This window comes from Zalophus californianus, chromosome 9, assembly GCF_009762305.2.
Source record: "Zalophus californianus isolate mZalCal1 chromosome 9, mZalCal1.pri.v2, whole genome shotgun sequence".
NCBI classification, from domain to species: domain Eukaryota; kingdom Metazoa; phylum Chordata; class Mammalia; order Carnivora; family Otariidae; genus Zalophus; species Zalophus californianus.
The window spans coordinates 126,130,188-126,153,751 of NC_045603.1; the positions used below are offsets into that span (position 1 = coordinate 126,130,188).

The window sequence follows — 23,564 nt, forward strand, 5'->3', positions numbered from 1 at the left end:
TAGATAACAGGGAGCTTCCTCCGAAGCCGTTTCTGGGCTCCTCTAGTCCAGGGTCACGTGTTGTCAGGGTCTATAAGAAATATCTTCCCACCTTCGGAGAAAGGAAATCAACAAAGAACAATCCAATCACTGCTGCGGAGAATTGTTTTAAGTCCTTAGGAAAAAAACAAAGCTTAAATCTTATGTTGTATTTTACATTCCATTATCTCTACACTACCAGTAAAACTGATGCATCATTACTACCAAATTGTGTTTTCTCTTGGTTGTTTCAATGTAATTGTTTGTTATTTAAATGAATAATTTATGAATTAGGTGGTGACTTCTGAGAAAATACAGTGCAGATAAGCTGACTTCAATGTTGATTTTCCACCACAATTTAAAAACACCAATTGGCCACCACTGCTGTTGAGGTTTTTGTTTTTTGTTTTGTTTTGTTTTGCAGAATTGTACAAATATCGAGTGCTTACAAATCTCCTGTGCAGTGGGGCGGCTAGAAGGAGGAGAAAGTGCCGTCCTAAAAGTCAGGTCACGGTTATGGGCCAAGACCTTCCTCCAGGTAACGACACTGACGCTCATGCACCCACTTGTAGGGAAACGCTCCTCAAAAGCTCAGCTGGAAGTTTTCCTAAAAAGGATTTTTAAATGTTTTAATTTTTAAATTTAGAAAAATTTGATTTTTTTCATTTAAAAAAATTTAGATTTAATTTTAATTTTAATTTAACATTTTTTATTAATTTTTTAAATTTTTTAATTTTTAAAATCGTTTAAAAGAGGTGTCTGTGGAGACGTTGAGCCAAGATCAGCTGGTCATCTTTCCCATCAGGTGAAGACCTTTTTTTTTTTCCCAGCTTTTTTGAGATGTTGCTGACCTATATGGAAGTTTAAGGCATACAGCATGATGATTGGAGACCTGTATGTTTTCGAATGGTTACTACTCTGAAGTTCATTCATACCTCCATCCCCTCATGTAAATACCTTCGTGTGTGTGTGTGGAGGGCAGGTGATAACTTTTAAGACCTACTCTTTTAACAGCTCTAAGAATCCAATACAGTATTGTTAATTATACATTAGATACTCAGAACTTATTCATCTTATAGCAAGAAGTTTGTACCCTTTGACCGTCATCACCCCAATCCCCCCTCCCCGAGGCCCTGGCAACCTCCAACCTGATCTACTCTATTTCTGAGTTCTGCTTCTTTAGATTTTACATGTAAGTGATGTCCATACAGTATTTGTCTTTCTCTGACTCCTTTCACATAGCATAATGTCCTCCTTATCCATCTTTGTTGTCACAAAAGGCAGGATTTCCCTCTTTTTTATGGCTGAGTAATATTCCTTCATCTTTTAGGTGAAGACAATGAAAATATTCTGAGTCCGTAAGACCTTTAGACAGTAACTTAGCTTCAAATAAATCTATTTAGCTCACCACTTTCTACCCAGTGGCCAGCACATCGTAGTTCTTCAGTAAATATTGGTCAGCGGAATGATGGTGCGTACAAGAACACAGTGTAAGCCATATGCCCCAAAGGGTCAAAATAGAAATCAATGAAGAAGGGAAAAGGGATATTCCACAGCCTGGGCTCCAGCCAGGACTCATCTCAGTGACGTTCCACATATGTGTGATTAATAGATTCTTGGCTGCTTCAGTGTGTCTATACTGTGGCATCCCACCCTACCACAGATAATTCCGTGGATTGTGTGCATTTTAAAGTTTTAAGATCTCTTTTATACTGTACAAATTCATTTTTTCCATTTGGAAAGAGCTGTTTATTCAAATGATACTACTATGCTGTGACCTTGTGGTTTAGAAAGGATTTACAGAGGGGGAAAATAAGATAAATTAAAAACCCTACCAAGTCTATGCATTCTTGCTCATATTTTAACTATTAAAAAATTCATCTGGCTCATTGCACCATAGAAAATCAAATGGTAAAGTCCTTTTGAGTCTAACTAATAAATACAGAATTTCAGAGCTCTGGATTTTCTGTTTTCCGGGATTCAAAATACTTCTGTAGTCTCACAAATCTTATTTAATTTTGTTTCTAAAATAAATAGAAGGAAAGTTAAAGGTATTTATGAAATAGTGGTGAAGCTTTTTTATTTTTTAACTAAGGCAGGGTTTCTTAATCTCAGCATACTATTTCAGATCAGATCATTATTTGTTGTGGGGAGCAATCATTATAGGATTATAGAATGCTTTATAGGAAGTGCATTATAGGTTGCTTAACAGCATCCCTGCCCCCCCCCCCCCGCCCACTAGATGCAACCCATTCCCCAGTTGTGACCATCAAAACTGTCTCTAGACATTGCCAACGTCCCCTGGGGGCAAAATCACCCCCAGTTTTGAATGCCTGAACCAGGGAGAAGTGCAGTACACAATTTATTTGATTTTAAAAATTTTTTTTTTTAGTTAAACCATTATTTATTCATTCACTAAACAAATACCCATGGAATGCCAACTATGCGCCAGGCTCCTCTTCAGGTATCGCTTCCTTTCCATCGATTTGTTCATGGTCACTCTGTTTTGGGGTTGTTACTGCTTGTCTCAGAGTTGAGGAGTTGAGGAGAGGAGTCTCACTGAATTCCCAAGCCCCTACAGTCTTCAGTGATAACCATACATTCCTTCTATTACTTTGGGTATCACATCCTACTGAAATAAGGGAGAATAACTTTTTGGTGAAACAGGACTAAAATCATTACAACACCACAGTCAAGGGAAACAGGATTATTTAATTTTTTTAAAGATTGTCAACTTATTAACTTGTTAATTTTAGAGAGAGAGAGAGAGCAGGGAGAGGGGCAGAGGGAGAGAGAGACTCTCGAGCAGACTCCCCGCTGAACACAGAGCCCGATGTGGGGCTCGATGATCCCAGGACCCTGAGATCATGACCTGAGCCAAAACCAAGACCAGAGAGAGTGGCTCAAGTCACCAGCATTTACCCACAGCCATAGCCCACATTTCCGCACACCCAGTTTCTGCGTATTCCCTGTCTTGTAATCTGAGGGCCGAAGAGGAGTGCCTTCCTTATTGCAGTCTCTCTCCCTTGCTCCCTCCCTGCCTCTCCCACTCTCTCTAAGAATATACTACATACTGGAGGTCTTTAACGGTTTTGTCATGCAATCCAGAAGGAGGTAAACATTTTCTGCCTTCCTAATCTAAACTAGAAAGTTTACAATTCTTGCCTGACATGATTTGCTGCATTATGTTTGTTTCTGTCCACTTGGTGAACATGCAAACCGGTCAGAAAAAGATTTTATTTAGAATAGTCCTAAATGATACCCTGTCCTGTGATTGTTGCTTGAAACAATCCTTCCCAGGTAAGATTTTACCAGTAATTGCTTAGGTTTTGTCAGCTCACAAGGCTTTGTGTCTGGCAAATGTTGAGTACTTAAACATGGGCGATGTGGTCAAAAAGAATTCTTGAGAAGGAAGTGAGCCGTGGGAAGGTAGGAGTGGAAGGGCTCATGATGTTACCAGCCACACCATGTATTTAACCAATTCAAAAGCCTCACTCTCCATTTGTTACCGACTAGAGGACTTGTATTAGTACCAAGACCATAAGCAAATCATTGTGCAAAAGTGCATGACAGCTAGTGAGCTGCAAACCACGGTTGAAATGATGCAGCAATGATAGAGGAACAGGGAATTTTCTGAGGATTAATAGCTAGCTGGGGCAGGTTGAAGGTCCCAGATATCGTCAAGGGATATTAACTCCAGCTGCTTTTTCAATCTTAAATTGCCTGCAATATAGCAATGGTCGCTATTAGATGAGTATATTGCTATATGGAAGAGGAGATTTCTTTTAAACCAAAGAATAATGTAGTTGTTATGTGAAGACCACGGCTGAAAGCATTCAACTTTGAACATAGAATCAGTAATATGACTCTGCTCATAATTGTTGTTCATGAATTAAATACTTGTGCCATGCTTTTGACCTGCAGTCACGAGACTAGCACATCTCTGGTGCCACCCCAGCTGATCATAGTCTAATTGTTTACATATCCCCCATTCCCGGGAGCTCCAGAGCATCTTAGAAAAATGAAAAAACAAATGTATCTTCCTACTGAAGAGGATGGAAGAATCTTGGTTTTGGGGAATAATTTAAAATAAGGAGTAGATCTGTCTATGAGTTGTATTGTTTGCAGGCTATTTGCCTACCACCTTAATTTGTTCAGGCCCCAGACTGTGTCAGTTTATGTCACTGAATCAAGTAGTGGAGGGACAGGTCAACAGCCCGTTTTCATGAACCACAGCCCCCATTTTATGTCACTACCTTTCTTACAACTTCTTGAACTTTCTAATCTAGTTGAAAGTGGACGGGGTCCAATTCAACCATTGAAAGAACTAAACCTTCTATAAGGTGCTATAAAATGGGTGTTATGTGAGGTGGGAGGGTTCATTCACTGTCCATTTACGTGGTCAGTCAGCCAGGGTTGAAGCTGTTGGCGGTGCTATGGAAGATACAAACATTATATCCCATGGTTTACACCCTCCATTTCTATACAATCTTGTTGAGGAGAAAAGTAATCGAGACAGATAATAAGTTAAACAACAATGTCAACATTGCAAACAGTGTAGGACAAATATAGTTTCATCCTCATCTTTCTGAATCAGAATCCCTGAGCCTGATCCCAGCTGTTTCTGAAGCTCCGCAAAGCCCACGGGGCTGTGAACCCTTGGAAAGGACACTGAGGACCGGGCATAAAGTAAAACATGAGGAAAAATCAAACTGTGGCCAAGAGCAGAGGGGGTAAAGGAAGGAGGTGAATGGAAATCCCCTCAGAGAAACATGGTTCTCCCTGTTCTACATTCTAGAGTTCAAATCCCACCTTTTATTCATTAAGAAACTTCCATATTCATAAATGCAGAATCAGGCAGGACAAAACTTCCCATCTAGAGCTGAGACAGAGATGGAGGTCTCTATTGATTTGTTCCTCAAAGATACGACTTCGAGAACAAAAGAATTATTTTCTATCCGTTTTTTTAATTGGACTTGGAGACTAGAGAAAACTTGTTCTTTGGAGTTTGGGGAGCATGGACACACATGTGAGTATGTAATTGTGATTCTTATGCAGAATCTCATGGCCAGAATTTGATCATGTTCCTTCTGTGCCTACCAGCCAGGGTGGTAAAGAAAGTAGATTTAAATCACCAAGTACATGCCAGAATTTATGAGCAAAGTCCTTCCACATTTTAAAAAACACTTCTCATACAAACAAACAAACAAATCCAACTTTCAGTTAAAATGGAAAAGCCAGGAGACAAAAGAACATCAGAAGAATAACAACCAAAAACTAATTTTTCCAAATGAATGAAGTTACTTATCCTGGAATGTTGGGGTAGAAAGAAAGAGTCAAAGATATAGTGACTTTAAGTATTTAAAAATGTTGCATACTCTTGCCTGTCCTTATCGTCTAGAGGAAATGGGATTTATTGAAAAGAGGAAAACATTCAGTCACAGGAAGAAAAAAAGAAGAACTTTGTAAAAAAATGTAAACAAAATTATTACAGTCCAACTTGATGGATTGGCTTCAAGAAACCCAGCATTCAATTATAAATGGTGAAGTGCTGGTGAATGTTTAATAAACTGCTCCGTGGGAGTAGGGGGGAAAGCTCCAATGTGCAGCATTTGCTGATTTCCATGGTGTAAATATTCCCACCATGGCTGATTTCAAGCTGCCAGCATGACGTCACCAAATCTGGAGTTGGGAAGAGAGGTTCTAACACACCATCGTATCGTATTTCCCCTTCCAGATACAACAGACTTCGATAATATCCAGAGCATAGATATTAGCAAAATACAATAAAATAGTTAATAAATACTGAGTTTGGAGTGTGTATGACCTTTTAAAAAACATAATTTTCTGAAAGTCACATATATAGAAGTTTTAATAATGGCTCTGTTTAACAACTGATACTCAAAATTCCTGAAATTTTAACAGTCTGCTCTCAAGAGCCATTATGAACCAGCTCCAGCCTAAGACTGGATAGCTCTAATCACTGTCTCAAGTTAAAGGGTGGGGAACCACAGAAATTTACGTTCTCAAAATTTACGTTCCTTGACTTAGTTTAAATATTTTCCTTTGGCTTTAATCAACAGTTAATATGGGAACCAATTAAACAAAAAAAATTTTTTTTTTGCTGAAAAGTTTTATCAAAATTTCTATGGCTTTAAGTCAGTGGTTCTTTTTTTTTTTAAGATTTTATTTGTTTATTTGACAGAGAGAGATTGAGATCACAAGTAGGCAGACAGGCAGGCAGAGGGAGAGGGAGAAGCAGGCTCCGCACCGAGCAGGGAGACCGATGCAGGGCCCGATCCCAGGATGCTAGGATCATGACCTGAGACAAAGGCAGACGCCCAACCGACTGAGCCACCCAGGCGCCCCTAAGTCAGTGGTTCTTAACCAAGGGGATTTTGCTCCTCGGGGGACATTGACAATAATTAAAGACTTTTTTTTAAAGATTTTATTTATTTATTTGAGAGAGAGAGAGAGAATGAGAGATAGAGAGCGCGAGAGGGAAGAGGGTCAGAGGGAGAAGCAGACTCCCTGCTGAGCAGGGAGCCCGATGCGGGACTGGATCCCGGGACTCCAGGATCATGACCTGAGCCGAAGGCAGTCGCTTAACCAACTGAGCCACCCAGGCGCCCTTAAAGACATTTTTGGTTGTCACAACTGGGATAGAGGTGTTACTGGCCTGGCATCTAGTGGGTAGAGGTCAGAGATAACTACATATCCTACAATGCTCAGGACAGTACCCCATCCAACCCCAAAATCCTAACAGTGCTGAGACTAAGAGAGCCTATTCTGGGTCTTCTGTATCAGATGAAATGTGATAAATTTCTTTATAACTTAGTATCAGCCTCTCTCCTAAAATATTTCCCTCTATCAGATAATAAGAATTTTATAACCCACTATATCTCCCCTTTGTTCTTCACTAGCAGCAACTATATTAATCCTTGTGCTTGATTCTTTTTAGGACTCTGATTTTCTGTTTTTATTCTAACATCGTTGTACCAAGTCTTTTGTTAATACAACAAATTCTTTTTAGAACTAAGAAAAGGATGAATGGATGGGCAGTTGGATGGAGAGTGGAATGGATGTCTCAAAGGATGGAAGTATGATGGATGATTAGACGGGGAAAAATTTTTTCAAGAGAAAAACAAAAAAAAGGAAAAATGAAATTTTGCTTTGGAAATGAAAACCACTGAAAACAATTGGATGGCTGCCTGTATAACTTTTTAAATATTTGCATGGAATATATTTAAATAAATATTTTTAATTTCAGAGAAAAAATGATCCCTATTCTCTTGCATCCCTGGTGTCCTTCAAAGTTAAGAAGATGCCTTATAAAGATCAGCCAGCAAAACTCCCAGAAGGAAGCATAGCAGTGAGTATCTGAAAAATATAGAGCCACAATAATTTTGTTGAAATAATTATTTTTTAAATCACTGTTCAGCTTGTGCTACACTTAAGTGCTTATTACATTAACTTGAGGAAAGTTTCTTCTCTGGATCACTATTTTCTTATCTCAGTCTGGAAATTTCTTAGTGCTGCTTGATCAAAGTTTTAAACTTTCAGTGTCAATTTCTACTCAAAAGAAAAATCGCAGTGCAGGACTAATACCACTTTTTCATCAAGCCATTTTGTTTGGAAGAAGTCCAGATAGCAATGATCATTATAATGCAATCCTCCTGATTGTTTAATTTTAAAGACAGCATGGTAAGTGAGGTAGGGATGTTGGGGGGAAACTCTGACTTAGGGACAGCTGGATGACCTTAGTCATATCCTTTCTATGCAAAGAACTGTAATTTTCACCCGGGGGAAAAAAGCACACTATGATCTTCATTTGAATGAAATGTTATTTTAAAGCTGAGTATACTAAACATTAGTGACGGGGGTCTATCAGTCACAACACAACTGCTGTCATCCTCCGCAGCTTGGCAAGGCCATGGAGAGCGGACCAGGACAGGGGGTTTACCTGAGTTTACCATGAAGGTGATCACAGCCAGAGCTCTGGGAAAAAATATTAAGATTTAAATCTTTGTCTCTGGGTCATTCCATAGATACAACCCCCACTTGAAACCTGGTCCCCAGGTCTTTGTTACTCATCGTGCAGCTTGCAGACAGCACCATCTGCATCACCTAGGAAATCCGTCAGAAATTCAGAAACAAGCCTCACTCCAGACCTGCTGAGTCAGGATCTGCATTTTATCACAATCACCAGGGCATCGTGTACACAGTACAACTTGAGAGGCACTGCTTTGGATGGTATATAAGTTGATACTGTCATGATGTCTTATTGGTGTAGGTCTTAAAATGTAATTATAAAATTTAATCTTTCTAGCCTGATCTACTTTTAGTAATTTAAATTGGATAAATCCATCGATTCGTGATTCTCAACCCTGAGTATGCAAAGCATCATCACTCGTGTGACTTTAAAGATATATACATGCTAAGACCTCACCCCAAATATCAGGATTGAGGAGGGCTGGGGTGGGGCCCTGGCACTGTGCTTTAAGAGCACTGAGAGGGGCGCCTGGGTGGCTCAGGTGGTTAAGCATCGGACGCTTCATCTCAGTTCAGGTCTTAATCTCAGGGTTGTGAGTTTAGCACAACAAGGTTGTGAGTTCAGCACAGTGTTGGTGTGGAACATACTTAAAAAAATAAAAGCACTAGGAATCTCCAGCACGGGGTGAGGCAACACAGAGCAAGACCCACATTTCAAACGTGTTTCAGGAACAAACTGAGGGTTGCTGGAGGGGAAGGGGGTGGGGGACGGGGTAACTGGGGGATGGCCATAAAGGAGGGCACTTGATGAAATGAGCACTGGGTGTTAGATGCAACTGACGAATCACTAAACTCTACCTCTGAAACTAATAATACACTATATGGGTTAATTAATTAAAATTTTTAAAAATTAAATTTAAAAAATAAAAAAATGGGATTATATTATTGAACAGACACACACACACATTCTCCTGCGCCTCACCCTGGCTCCACCCATGGAATTAGGAAACATTCGCGAAATCACTGTACCTCCCTGAGGCTGTTATATTCACCTGAAAGCATTGTTGAGAAGGTTAATAACATTACACCTGGAACAAGGTACGCTTCAAGCCTCAGTAATAGTAACCCTCCCAAAATGTCTCACCCTCCCTGGCTAAGTCAAGGAAGCCCAACTTGGAAATGTCAAAATATTTTTGTAAGCTTTGGTGGCATATTAAAGTAAGGATGGCCACATCTTATTTCATTTAGCTCGCCTTTCTTTCCCTTACAAGATGTCTGCTGTAGTTGGATTTACGTTCAACCTAGAAGACGGAGGCTTTGGGTTTTAATACAGAATGTTCATCCAAAGAGGTTCAAAGGCTTGTCTCTCTAAGGGAGATAAATCTGGGTCCCTTTGTTTTCTCTGAGCATGTGTTCCATACCAGAAACATATGTTACAGTCAATCCTGTCAACAGCGTTGGGTCTTTCCGTACTGGCCCCAGGTGATAGCCTGCTGTTCTCAACTCATCTCGATAGACCCACAAAATTATCTGTTACATGTGCTTCCCCATCCCCACCACCCTTGTCACTGCATTTTTTAAAAGCCTTATTATCTGAGGTGGATGATTTACCACATCGTTTATGGAAAGATTATTGGAAAAACATTTAGGAATGAAGGTGCTCTTAGGTCTCCCAATACCTGACCGAGTGGAGATCCGGTTGGTGGAAAGTTTGCCCTGTGCTACAGGGAAACGATTTTCCTGTGGCTTGATTTGAGAGGACTGTGCTTTGAGCTAGCTGATGTTTTTGTTTGTTTGTTTGTTTTGTTTTTTGTTTTTTTAAAGTGAGTTCTTCTCAAAGGTCATTCTTATCTGGAAAAGAATGCAGCAGAAGGGAATTGCTTTAAGGTGATGAATTGGAATAGGTTGAGAATCGTAAGAACTCCAATCCATACTCTGCCAACGGGGAAACCCTCTCAGATACTTCTTTTGTAATGAGACTTGTTGTCCTAGGCCCTTGTGTGGGATGATTAGTGAGTTTGTATTCCCTTGTCAACGTGGTCATGATTTCAACCATTTCTAGAACCCCATGTGAGCTTCACACACTGAAGAAAAGAGTGCCTCCTATCTGCTACCTGTAGCATGTCTGTGTTTGTAACAAATGAACTCATGAAACATGACCCTTGCCATGTTCAGAGGTGAGGAAAAGGTGACCTGGGATGCAAAGGGCTATGATTGAAGGTTCAATCATTACAGTGCAGCAGAAAAAACAGGATTCAGTTACTTGACCATTTTCTTTGCCTAGCAAGAAACGTTGGTATTTGTATGTCATGCCACTAAAGCTGAATTCCATAACTGACACCTAGGAGGGAATATTACTGTCTAGTGTAACTCCAACAGTAGTTATTATACAAGAGTTCATGAGAATCCTTATTGAAACCTCCATACAAAAACTGTTGAATCCATTTCATTTGTTAGCACAACTTCAAAACCTTAAAATGGAATTATTATATCAAACAATTGTTTGGAGTTCAAACTGCTTATCTCATAGGGGTTATTTAAATGTTGTTAAAATGTGTGTCCAGCTGGTCCACTTTATATCATTTTGTTCTAAATGGCACTGTAGGTAAGGTATCTTGGTACATTCATTTAAAACATTCCTGTGACCCCTATGAAGTATGTTTACACAAGATTTTGTGATACCTAAATACAGATGTCAACATAAATTACAGTTGCAAATACAAGGGAGCTTTTTCCTTCTACCTTGGTATTTTGTCAAAATATACAAAAACATATCATAAATGTCAATGATAAAATATGGGCATATTAAAAATTTATTTATGATCTTTCAATCATAATAAAGAACAAGATTTATGACTGGATGAAGGTAAGATTAAATGTTCCCTACTTAGCATCACTTTAAGAAAGTCTAAACCACTTGTAATTTATGGATCTCACGTCCTAAAATTGCAGATAATTATAATAAGGGAATTGTTAAAATGTTATGTAGTTCTTTAAATAGCTGTAGGTTCTTGATACATGAAGACAAACTGAAACGGTTTGTTGATTAGTTGGCACACACCTGAGTTTTTCTCCCTAAATTTTCAGTACTTACTTCAGTTAGTCACCATTACCCTTCTTTCTTAAAGCAGTTGAAATTTGTAATCGCTTGTCCGTATTCTTAAAGGAAACTTTTAGTTCTCAATATACCCCATTTTCTGCCTTGGGACCACCTTGTTGATGAATGAATCTTATAAGGAGGGACTTAAGTAAATGGGCAAATCACACCATTGTGTGAGATCATACAAAATGTTCTAGAGCTGTGCAGTCCAGTATGGTGGCCATCAGCCACAAGTGGATAGTGAGTGCCTGAGAGGTGGCCACTGTGACAATGAACTAGTAGTTTTACTTTAACTCATTTAAAGGTAAACCTAAAAACTTGCTGTATAAGGTGTTTGTCCATTAAATGAACCTGTGTTTTTTCTCTGAGACTGCATTTCACTTTAACCTTTGAAAATCTAGTTTGTTGTCATGTGCTGCAAATATAAAATACACACTGAATTTTGGAGACTTCTTTTTAAAAAAATAGTTTAAAATGTCATATGTATATTTTTATATCAACTGCATGTTGAAATGATAATAGTTTTGATACTTAGGCTTAAATAAATTATTAAAATTAATCTCATCTTTTTCCTCTCTTTTTAATGTGGATACTGAAAATTCTTTAATTACACATGTGGCTTACATTTTATTTCTATTGGACACCACAGATCTAGAGCAGGGTTACAGAATGTTCCAGTTTGGAGCTGATGATAATACCTGCAGAGCTTCAGAGAACATGGGGTATTTAATAAATCTTATTTGAAATGAATGAAAAATTATTACAATAAATAGTACTTAGTCATGAGAAACTAAAAATTAAGACCTATTTTTCTTACTACTAGTTATCCAAAGGATAACTAAGTTTCTTGTGGGCTTATCAAAATGAGCTGCAAGACAAACATAAATGCTAACAAAGTTTTAGTATTTTCCAACATTTTATTTCTTGGCAAGTTTTCCCAAAACCATTCTGTAATTTCCACAGCACTAATACAAATTTAAATAAGCTTTGGTCTTATAAAAGTGATCAATTTAGTCTTTCCCTAGCAAGCTTGTCTCTGTAGTTCAAGTTTCTAATTTACACAGATCATTGACTTTTAGGAAAAGCTGGGCTTTACCTGTTTTCACCCATGAATGAAATGCCCCATTGCCATTTATACACATGAATATGTCACATGACTCCCTGATCAATGTGTCCTCAGAAAGACCTCCCTTTCCAAGACACGTACAATTCTTCCAATGATGTGTCACCCTTGACTCTTCATCCACCTCTTTCCAGCAACAATCAATTAGCTCCCCCGCCCTGGCAATCTGGAGAAATGCTCTGGGGCACTGTTGTTGATTTTCTGTATTTCCAACTGTCATCGGTGTAGTGACTTCTTGATTATGCGGTGCAAAGCCTAGGTAAGTTTAGGAAAACACCAGGGGCCAAAGGAGGTCTTTGCAACTGCTCACATTTTAGATTGAGAAGATTGCGCAGCCTCAGTGCCACATGGATGTCCTAAAGGCAACAGACAAGAAAAGCAGAATAGAGGTGCAGGGGGAAAGTTTTCCAGTTTGCTTTCTTTTAAAATTCTTTGTTCTTTCCTCCTGGTTAATTACATATGATGACTTTAGGGAAATGTACAAGACATGTATAATCTTAACTTTTGTAAAATACTCAGAGAAAGGGAATAGCGTGGTATTTTTTAAGTGAGCATAATGTTACTGGGAGCTGACTGATGACCATTTGCGTGATGAGAATTTCAGAATTTTGGAACTGAAAAGGACAGTGGGGATCATCTACTCTCAGACGTTTTTAAGACACTGCTGTCAAGATCTTTGGAAGTGATTGCAAATGAAAAGCCAACAGATTTTGTAATTATATCTAGAAAGCTGTTTTCTGCTTCAGGAGACCCTAATAAGCATATCCTGTTCAATTTAATATTTTATTCATATTTTCCATCATTGCTGCAAAAAAAAAGGCCTTCACATATCATTATTAACTCTTTGTAAGTGACCTCCCCTACCTGTTTCTACAGAATGACCAGTTTTTTAGATAATAACATCAAAACCTATAGTAGCCAAGAGGCACAGGAACCCAGCAAAGTCACTGGTAGCTTTTCTCCCATCCCATTGCTTTTTACTAACCTAACAATTTGAACAGGCCCTTCTTTCAACTCCTTTAGCTAAACTGGGAGGCAATTTAAGATATTAATTAGGTAAATCAAGACAGGGAAGATGAAGAAGCATGGTTGCTTGTGTTACTGTAAGTTACCTATTAGTAAATTTTGGTGATCTCTAACACATGAACTAAATATAGCCTGAAACTATGTTGTTTCCTCAGTGTACTTAGAGCTCAGGGGGAGGAAACAGTTATCAGAAACCTCAGAATTGGGGCACCTGGGCGGCTCAGTCGGGCAAGCATCTGCCTTTGGCTCAGGTCATGGTCCCAGGGTCCTCAGCAGGGTGTTGGCTTCTCCCTCTGCCTGCCGCTCCCCCTGCTTGTGCACGTGTTCTCTCTCTCTCTGTCAAATAAATAAATAAAATCCTAAAAAAAAAAAAAGAAAGAAAGAAAAGAAACCTCAGAATTTTCCATGGCTCCAGATTTTCTCTCTCCTGGGTCATTGTAACTGGCTAGTGAGTACATGATCACTACTATCCCTTGTGGTTCCAAAATTCTGAAATTCTCATTATCGAAACTGTAGGCATCTGCTTCCAGTAATATTAGGATCATTTTGCAAGACGACTTCATGTCCTCTCTCGGAGCACCTTACGATAAGGATTGAGCACTGACTTCGTAGGTGTTACTAGATGTAATTCACCAAGGGAAAGGTATATAAAGAGAGGTGATTCAGAAGTCATCAGCCCCTACCTTGCTCACGCAGCCATATACATGCAGAGGATCAGTGTAGAATAAGCGATGCAGGCTGCAGAATCCAGTGGCATCGTGACTGCTTTGAGTCCTTGCGGTGTATTGCTTCATGCACCACGTGTCCTGTCCTTAGACGGCAGCAAGCAGGGTGAGGCTAATCCCAGCATGGTCATGGAATGCTGCACTTCCTGCTGATGTGTTGGATGAAACAGGGACTGCTCGGCAACGGGAGTTAGCAGGCTAAGGAGGAAGGTATAATGATGAGCAGGTGAAGGCCAGCCTCTTTCTCACTGAGAGCAGGAATCAAGTCACTACTGGTGATGCCTTTGTTTAGTCTGGATGTAAATGATATCTGGGGCTGGAGAATTGAGTGAATTAAGCCATCAGGATGACTGCCAAATAGGGGAAATGGACCAAGATGAAGGAGCAGTGAAAAGCCAGACAGGCTGAGAAGCTCAGAGGCAGGATGCTCCAATGTAGTTAAGAAGGCAGAGGAAAGAGCTGAGCATGGTCAGGGTCCCATACTTGGGTGCAGGCCACGAAAACACCTATATGTATCCAGTTGGGAAACATTCCAGGGCCACCAACCTTCGCCAGAGTTAGACTTTCTTAGCTGAGACCTGGGATCTTCTTTCCAGTATGCTTGGAGTGAAAAATCTTTTTATGAAGCCTTCTTTTTCTTGTGTAATTAGTCAAGATCTCAAGATTTTCACTGACATGACCCTATCAGCAATCCTCTGAGATGTTTCGTTACAAGCACTACACAGGTGCAAATAATATAGGTGATTAGGTGATTTTCTAATCTTTTGCACATCCAACAGTCTGATGGATCCAGTTCAACTCACCTCTCAGTGAGGTTAGTTCAGGTCTGTGGAGAAATGTGTGTGGACAGACTTGGCCTTCCAGACAGTCTACTTTTAGTCATTACTGCCATAAAAGGTCCAGCCCGATTTAAGGTCACTCCTTTCCACCTTGTTGGTTCTCAGTCTTGGTCCACCTCAATTCCATGCCAGGGTTTCTGGGCTGTTCCAAGCCAAACACACACCAGGTGTATGTAATTAGATCTTCCATCCAACCTGGGGGACCTAAAAATGTGCTGGTTTTTAAGATTTGTTGTCTGAGTGCTGTAGACATTCAAATCTCCCCTGGGATGATTTCAACTCTTGTATGGATCTTTTCAGAACTAACCCCCACCCCACCCCCATGTTGTATTGGTAATTACTGCTTTATTTCACCCAATAGTTTTCAGATTTGAGGTCATTTGCTTTATTTTCCATTTCAGATTAAGACATCAGTTATTTGGACAACCCCAAATGTTTCCTTCTCAATCCCATTATGGGTAATAATACTAGCAATCCTTCTTGGATTATTGGTTCTGGCCATCTTAACGTTAGCTTTATGGAAGGTAAGTTTATTTCTTTTATTTTTCTTGTTGAGTAGAGAGGCCACTGAGGGGATTTACAAGGATACACCTAGAGGGGCACCTGGGTGGCTCAGTTGTTAAGCATGTGCCTTCAGCTCCGGTCATGATCCCAGGGTCCTGGGATCGAGCCCCGCAATGGGCTCCCTGCTCAGCAGAAGCCTGCTTCTCCCTCCCCCACTCCCCCTGCTTGTGTTCCCTCTCTTGCTGTGTCTCTGTCAAATAAATAAAATCTTAAAAAAAAAAAGAAACAAGGATACACCTAGAGATTTAAAAAAGACAATGCCAGAGGCATGATTTGGGGATTTTTAACAGTCCAAAAAGCATAACGGGAAAATTGTATCATGTTTGTTTTGGCAACCGTACTACACCTATACAGCTGACAATTTAAGAAGACCAAGAGTGTTTAATGCTGCTTTTATCTTGAGATTTCTTATAAATAAATACAGAGAGAGTTAGACTTTCTTAGCTGAGACCTGTGATCTTCTTTCCAATATGCTTGGAGTGAAAAATCTTTTTATGAAGACTTCTTTTTCTTGTGTAATTAATCAAGATCTCAAGCTTTTTGCTGACATGATCCCATCAGCAATCCTCTGAGATGGTTCGTTACAAGCACTACGCAGGTGCAATTAATATAGTAATTAACTGATACTTGGACTATCAGGCTAAATAGATCGTGCATGTTATATTCTTGAACTTGTTTTTTTTTTTTTAATCTTGCCAATTAGTCCATCTCCATTAGGAAGATTTAATGTGTTTTACTGAAGTTTATTGTAAAAATCTACAATAGGCATTAATTTCTAGCCCCAAAACCAACACGACTGCCAAGTTTCACAGAGCTTTCCACTCCAAAATAGGAACAGTGTCACAATTACATGACTATAAGAGTAATCAATCCAGTCACATCTTAGTTAACCACTATTGTTGTGGTTCCCCAAAATCATAGTGTATTTTTATTTTAAAACAATATGTGGCTTGCTTAACAAACTGAGAAAACCTTGCCATGTGAATTAAATATGTCTTTCCTGATCATTATCATAAGCTGTTTTGTGCCTTCCTGAGTCTACAGAGGCTACTGCATAGTTTACCTTTAGAAATAGACTCTTATATTATTCTGTTATTTATAGTATCTTTGTTTCCATAAATGATACAATGACATATGGCAATTGACAGAATATGGTACTAGTCCTGGGGAAAAAAAAGAGAGAGAGACAACTCAATAGTTATAACGAAACCCAGTGAATTTGGCTTCCAGTGTAAGAAACAATCAATAGGAATTAAGGTTCCAGTTTTCCAGACCAAATACTAATGGAAATTCAGGAGGATGAAGATTCTAGAATCACTTCTTCCTCAAGTTGCTGGCTGGTCTTTGGAAAGTCACTAAAATGTCCTGGGATTGAAAGAAATGACCAATCTACTTTTCCTCTATATGCTATGTGCTCCACAAGTACAGAGCAATATGCAAGCATCTCCTCTCTTTTTCCTAAATTCCATCGCAAGGTAGCCTACAGTACACTTCAGCAGTTGGTACTTCTGCTGGCTCCAGAAAGCATGCAGAAAAGCAGAGAGGAAGACTGGGCCTTGTGGCTATAACCTCAGGGGGAAAAAATGCCAGGTCCATAAGTGGATTATACAAAACAGGGACATTCCCCCACTACCACGACATGGCAGGAGGAAGGACCCAAACCCTCTGCTCTATGCAACGAATTCCTCTCTGAAGGTAAAGAAGACTCCGCTTTCCCCTCCTAATTTGGAGAATCCAACAGATAATATCCACAGAGCTCCGATTTCCTTAGAAAACAGAGAAAGTGAAAATCCTTATAATGAGGAGTTTCACCCAGTTCCCAGAACAACTTGATATTATAGCCCTCTTTTCTCTTGTTCATAGTGTGGATTCTTTGACAGAGCGAGACCCCCCCAAGATGATATGAATGACAGGGAGCAATTGACAGATGAGAAAGCCGCGGAGGCATGAGAAGTAAAACCCCAAGCTCAAAACACACAAACACTGGTCCTGTTCAAGGAAAAGAAGGAACACAAAGGTTCAGTAAATGTTTCCCTGTACTTGCCAGTGACCTAGGAAATGGAAGGCCCCCAGAAATATCACTTCATCTATGCTGCACTTTGGAGAAGCTGCCACAGAGCCCAGAGACCCTTCTGGGTGATGTAACGTCCATCCTCAACACTGTGGAAACCATTAGCAATCATGAAAGACGTCTTTTGCTTTAGTCGTTCTGTCTTTGACAGACGCTCTGAGATGGGCATGGGAACTCAAGTTGCTTTCCAGGTAAATCCAACTCAAGTTGCAGAGATGAACTGTCTGAATCACAGTCGACTTCGGAAGGTGAACTAGGACCGAACCTTCCAACACTACTGCATCCAACGGAATATTCGACACCTCCCATGGAAAAGAAACATTTCTAATGAAGTTATGGCTCAGGGAGACAAGCATTATGTTGTTGGTACTGTGAAAGTACTTTTGAAACAACAAAGATGATCTTGTAACTGAGGATAACAATTTATTTATTTATTCTCCATGTCTCTAGGCAGATGTTCTGGTCATCTAGAATATTTGGACATTACAATTTGGTTAGCTGGTTTTTGAAATCACTCACTAAATTTCCTTCTAAGATAACCATCTTGTGCAGATAAATTAACAGAGCTTCAGGATTTAGACAGTGTTAAGGAAAAGCAGACAGTTTCACTTAATACCACGCCACCTGCAACCTGAAATCACTTTTATTCACATTTTCCAGGGACTCACGTCTGCTTAATTTAGCTTTGCAAAAAGATGTATTTATACTTCCTTTTAGAGAAACAAAAATCTTCCCATTGACTTAATTAGCAATACAGAAATTTCAAGGTACTCTGGAACCTGTCTGGTGGTTAAAAGTAATGGTAAAATTTCTAGAGTCCATTAACAAAAAAGCAATTTTACAATATGGGCAAGCATTATTTTTAATTATAAGAAGCAACGCCAATATTCAGCTTGGGATTAAATACCTATTTTCTCTACTGTACCTCAAATTTATATACACAGGAAGACGTGTTAAGCATACATGGGAAAGAAATATAAAGTTATGCAGATGTGAGATGAACCCAGAAAGGGGATTCCTAAGAATTTTATCTACCATTGTCTATTCTAACTTTACTACTCATTTTTACTGCTAATCTTTATAGTACATACCTTTGGAAAATAATCTTTATTTAAGCTATTCTCCTGTCATCTAAAATTTAACCATCACAAAAAGTTGATGTTTAGGACTCTTGTAAATAATCCATAACCGTGTGTAATGTCATCATTTTTGAAGTAAACTTGACCAGCCAAATTCATATAATCTGCACAATTTTGTATCCTTTTTATGAAAATGAGAAATTACTATGAAGAAATCCTGAACAAATTTTATATTTATGTGCAATATTTTATAGACCTATGTATCTAAAGCATGTTTACACTGGCATTAGTTATGTTTTTAATTAATATGCTGAATATTACATATAATAGAGCAAGCGGACCAAAATCCTTCAGTTTACAAAGCAGTTGGAAAATTTGTATTCCCGATGTCAACAATCACACTTTATTTGAAAGATGAGCCAAACTCACAGACACTAAATTTTCTGTCATGCCTTAACCTGGAGGCAAGCCATTTGGCTACAGCTGCAGAGCTTCATTGGAAACCACATGCAAGGCACATGGAAGAATACTCTGATGCAGTTCATATTTTTCCCACTTGTGAATTAAATCCTGTCATGGTAGCAGTTTCAAGTGTGTAAGGACTGAAGTCTGGCTCTCATTGTGTACGGCTGACTGTGGGTGAGAACTGCAGGTGCCTCAGAGAGTTTGAGGGTCCCACAGCAGCCTCTGGGGGTCTTCCATGTTAGTCGTCTAGGTAGAATTGGTTTTACAGGGAGGTGGCTGGCTGTATATGATTGGAAGAGTGCCTGACAGGTTTCTCTGCCCCCAAGTAATGCCCTAACTCTTGTCATCGTGCCTGACTTTGGGCCAGTAGGGATTAGCTCCTCAGGATTTGGGGTCATAAAAGGTCTCTGAGAAAACATACCCATTGCCTTTTAAGCTGCCATTTGTGAAGAAACTCAGAACTCGTAGGGCTACATAAATGTAGAACCCCATGAACCGGGTCACACAGACAGCTGGAGAAAAGTCGTGATGACAGGAACAAGACTGGGACCCAGAAGGATCAAGGTCTGGGGGCTTCCTCACAGTCGCAGCCAAGAGTGGTCCTCTCTAGAGGGAAGGGCACTGCTACCTACAGGCACTTGACAGGGGATCATCATGCACACTGTGGCCCCTCTGCCACCTCAGATGTGGAAGCAAATGGAGGAAGGGGGACACCTGAGGTCAGGTGAACCCACCAGTCATCAGTTCCTGAGCATCCCTTCTACTTGAGGAACACTCTCTGTCAATGCACTGGGAGTATCTGCTTCCCATAGAGCATCGCCAATTGCTTTCATAATTCATGTTGTACCATGCCTCCGTTAAAGTCTATGTATATTTTAGATATCCCTGTTAAAATTCTTGCAGCTGGTTTTGAAGATGTGGGAAAAATGGACAAATCAAATGGGCAAATCATACACTTGGAGATTTTAATTCAGTAAACAAACAACATGGACTAGCCGCCACTGAAACCCCATGCTTTCAACTCAACTCCTTTCTTTTTCTTTTATTTAAATACATGTGTAGATATCTGTGAAGATTGTCACATACCTATTTACCTTGTCACTAATAAAATGAAAAAATAAAGACAAGATGAGGTACTTGTGGTTTGTTTTGCACGCAACATAAAGCTTTCCCACAATGGCAGAGATCAAAAGTTTCTGTCTTTATGCTTAGATTTTTCTATTATTATAAAAACATTTAATGTTGGAAGAAATTTGAAAGAGTGAAAATACATTTCTTTGGGATGAGGAGAATGTTCTAAACTTAGATTGTGGTGATGTTTGCAGAACTCCATGAACACACCAAGAAAATATTGAATTGTACACTTTAAATGGGTGAGTTTTATAGTATGTGGATTAGATCTCAATAAAGATACTTTTTAAAAATTTTAAGTTACTTCCAATACCTCCACCCTTATACAACTGATTATTTGTCTCTACATTGCATTTCAAATTTTGTCCATATAAAAATCTTAGCTCTTTTATGAAGCTTTTCCCTGTGTCTTCAGCCAACTTGAAGGCTCCTCCTGCACTCCAATGGCATTTTGTGAATAACTACACTTTTCCATTTGTTTGCATGACTGTCTTTCAGCTGGACTGACCCTTAATGAAAGCAGGAAACACACATTTTCACCTTGTGTCTCCAGCACCTAGCACCAATATCTGCTATATAATCAGTAGACATTTCTACAACATTTCTAGAATAAATGAATAAATATATCTATGTGCATAGTAATCACAGGGAACATGTACTTTTGTAATCTGCTTTCATTACAAAGTCCCAGGGTCACACACTTTTACACCCTCCTATTGCTAGTGTCCATACAATGTTGTTATAATAGTTACCCAAAGTTCTATTCAATTAGCGGACCATCTTTTGTTTAACCATCCCCCCTCCCATCAGGAATAGTTGTTCACAGAGTCCTATATTAACAATAACATTAAATTGAACACTTTCATACACGAGGCTTCTTTTGGTTACTTCAATGAATGAAATTCACATGTCTTTGCTTGGTCAAAGCAAAGATTGAAAATTTTTGTACTTAAAAACATATTGCTTCTTATGAGCACTAGATCAATTTGCATCAACCTAAATATACTATTTCCTTCCTAATTCTGTTGGTATTTTAAAATATTTTGGTAATTTCTTTCAAGCAATACTTTAATTCCTATTTCACTAGAATTCAGTTATTTGTTGTACACATTTAATTTTGAGTTCTAATATTTATCATTCAATATAGAGCAATTTACTGGTCATACCCTATAAGGTATTTAAATACCTGTCACTTCTGGGGCACCTGGGTGGCTCAGTCCGTGAAGCATCAGCCTTCAGCTCAGGTCATGATCTTGGGGTCCTGGGATCGAGCCCCTCATTGGGTTCCCTGCTCAGAAGGGAGACTTCCTTTCTCCCCACCCAACCCCACCCCCGACTTGTGTTCACACACACTCGCACTCTCTCTCTCAAATAAGTAAATAATTTCTTTTAAATGAATAAATGAAAATAAATAAATACCTACCACTTCTCTAGCCAGTAATCATGAATCCCAATGAGAAGAACCCCAAATTTCCAAGCTTTCTTTATAGCCTAAAGCAAGCATTAGGATGAATCCTTCACTTCATGTTGTATGTCACTCACACTTCAAAGCCTAAATATATCTAAAGGCTTATGATGGTTCAAAGGTGCCTGTGTATCCCAGATGAAAAAATGGAAAACTCAGTCTGAGATTTGGTCATATCGGAGCTGACCATCAAAGCACCATCCCAGGACAAACTCGTCTGAGTGGGGCAAGACCACCAAAGCACACACAGAAGGATCTGTTCCAGGCCAGTCCCACTGGAAAAGCCTGCACATGTTCACAGTAAGGGAAAAAACATCTTACCATACCTTTTATAGTAGTAAAAGGCTTTGTAGTTGTGTGTAGTTGTGTGCAGTGAAATTTCAATCTCCCCAACAAATTCCGTTGATATCTTTGTCACTCCCAGCCATATTATATGTAGACAGTCAATTGCATCAATACTGTCTCTTTTTTTATTAACATATAATGTATTACTTGTTTCAGGGGTACAGGTCTGTGATTCGTCAGTCTTACACAATTCACAGCGCTCACCATAGCACATACCCTCCCCAATGTCCATCACCCAGCCCCCCCATCCCTCCCACCCCCCACCACTCCAGCAACCCTCAGTTTGTTTCCTGAGATGAAGAGTCTCTTATGGTTTGTCTCCCTCTCTGGTTTCATCTTGTTTCATTTTTCCCTCCCTTCCCCTATGATCCTCTGTCTTGTTTCTCAAATTCCTCACATCAGTGAAATCATATGATACTTGTCTTTCTCTGCTTGACTGACTTCGCTTAGCATAATACCCTCTAGTCCCATCCACGTTGTTGCAAATGGCAAGATTTCATATTTTTTTGATGGCTGCATAATATTCCATTGTGTACCACATCTTCTTTATCCATTCATCTGTTGATGGACATCTAGGCTCTTTCCATAGTTTGGCTATTGTGGACATTGCTGCTATAAACATTGGGGTACACGTGCCCCTTCAGATCACTACATTTGTATCTTTGGGGTAAATACCCAGTAGTGCAATTGCTGGCTCATAGGATAGCTGTTATTTTCAACTTTTTGAGGAACCTCCAAAATGTTTTCCAGAGTGGCTGCACCAGCTTGCATTCCCACCAACAGTGTAGGAGGGTTCCCCTTTCTCCACATCCTTGCCAACATCTGTCGTTTCCTGACTTGTTAATGTTAGCCATTCTGACTGGTGTGAGGTGGTATCTCATTGAGGTTTTGATTTGGATTTCCCTGATGCTGAGTGATGTTGAGCACTTTTTCATGTGTCTGTCGGCCATTTGGATGTCTTCTTTCCAGAAATGTCTGTTCATGTCTTCTGCCCATTTCTTGATCAGATTGCATAAGTCTTTATAGATTTTGGATACTAGCCCTTTATCTGATAGGTCATTTGCAAATATCTTCTCCCATTCTGTCAGTTGTCTTTCGGTTTTGTGGACTGTACCTTTGCTGAGCAAAAGCTTTTTATCTTGATGAAGTCCCAATAGTTCATTTTTGCCCTTGCTTCCCTTGCCTTTGGCGATGTTTCTAGGAAGAAGTTGCTGTGGCTAAGGTCGAAGAGGTTGCTGCCTGTGCTCTCCTCAAGGATTTTGATGGATTCCTGTCTGACATTGAGGTCTTTCATCCATTTTGAGTCTATTTTTGTGTGTGGTGTAAGGAAATGGTCCAGTTTCATTCTTCTGCATGTGGCTGTCCAATTGTCCCAACACCATTTGTTGAGGAGACTGTCATTTTTCCATTGGACATTCTTCTCTGCTTTGTCGAAGATGAGTTGACCATAGAGTTGAGGGTCCATTTCTGGGCTCTCGATTCTGTTCCATTGATCTATGTGTCTGTTTTTGTGCCAGTACCATACTGTCTTGATGATGACAGCTTTGTAATAGGGCTTGAAGTCCGGAATTGTGATGCCGCCAGCTTTGCTTTTCTTTTTCAACATTCCTCTGGCTATTTA

At 39.5% G+C, this 23,564-nt stretch overlaps 1 protein-coding gene across 3 annotated transcripts in view; it reads left to right on the forward strand.

Moving 5' to 3' along the window:
• Positions 1 to 20,129, forward strand: part of ITGA8 (integrin subunit alpha 8) — a 193,481-nt gene extending 173,352 nt beyond the window's left edge. The window contains exons 27-30 of one of the 3 annotated variants that reach the window (XM_027594758.2): positions 443 to 556; positions 7,289 to 7,390; positions 15,225 to 15,347; positions 17,251 to 20,129. In XM_027594758.2, the coding sequence (XP_027450559.2) occupies positions 443 to 556; positions 7,289 to 7,390; positions 15,225 to 15,347; positions 17,251 to 17,337 (426 nt within the window). In that variant the 3' untranslated portion in view covers positions 17,338 to 20,129. Of the gene's footprint in view, positions 1 to 442; positions 557 to 7,288; positions 7,391 to 8,066; positions 8,638 to 15,224; positions 15,348 to 17,250 lie in introns of those variants that run through there. The other 2 variants (XM_027594760.2, XM_027594757.2) reach the window with 2 other exon arrangements.
• Positions 20,130 to 23,564: the final 3,435 nt, after the last annotated feature.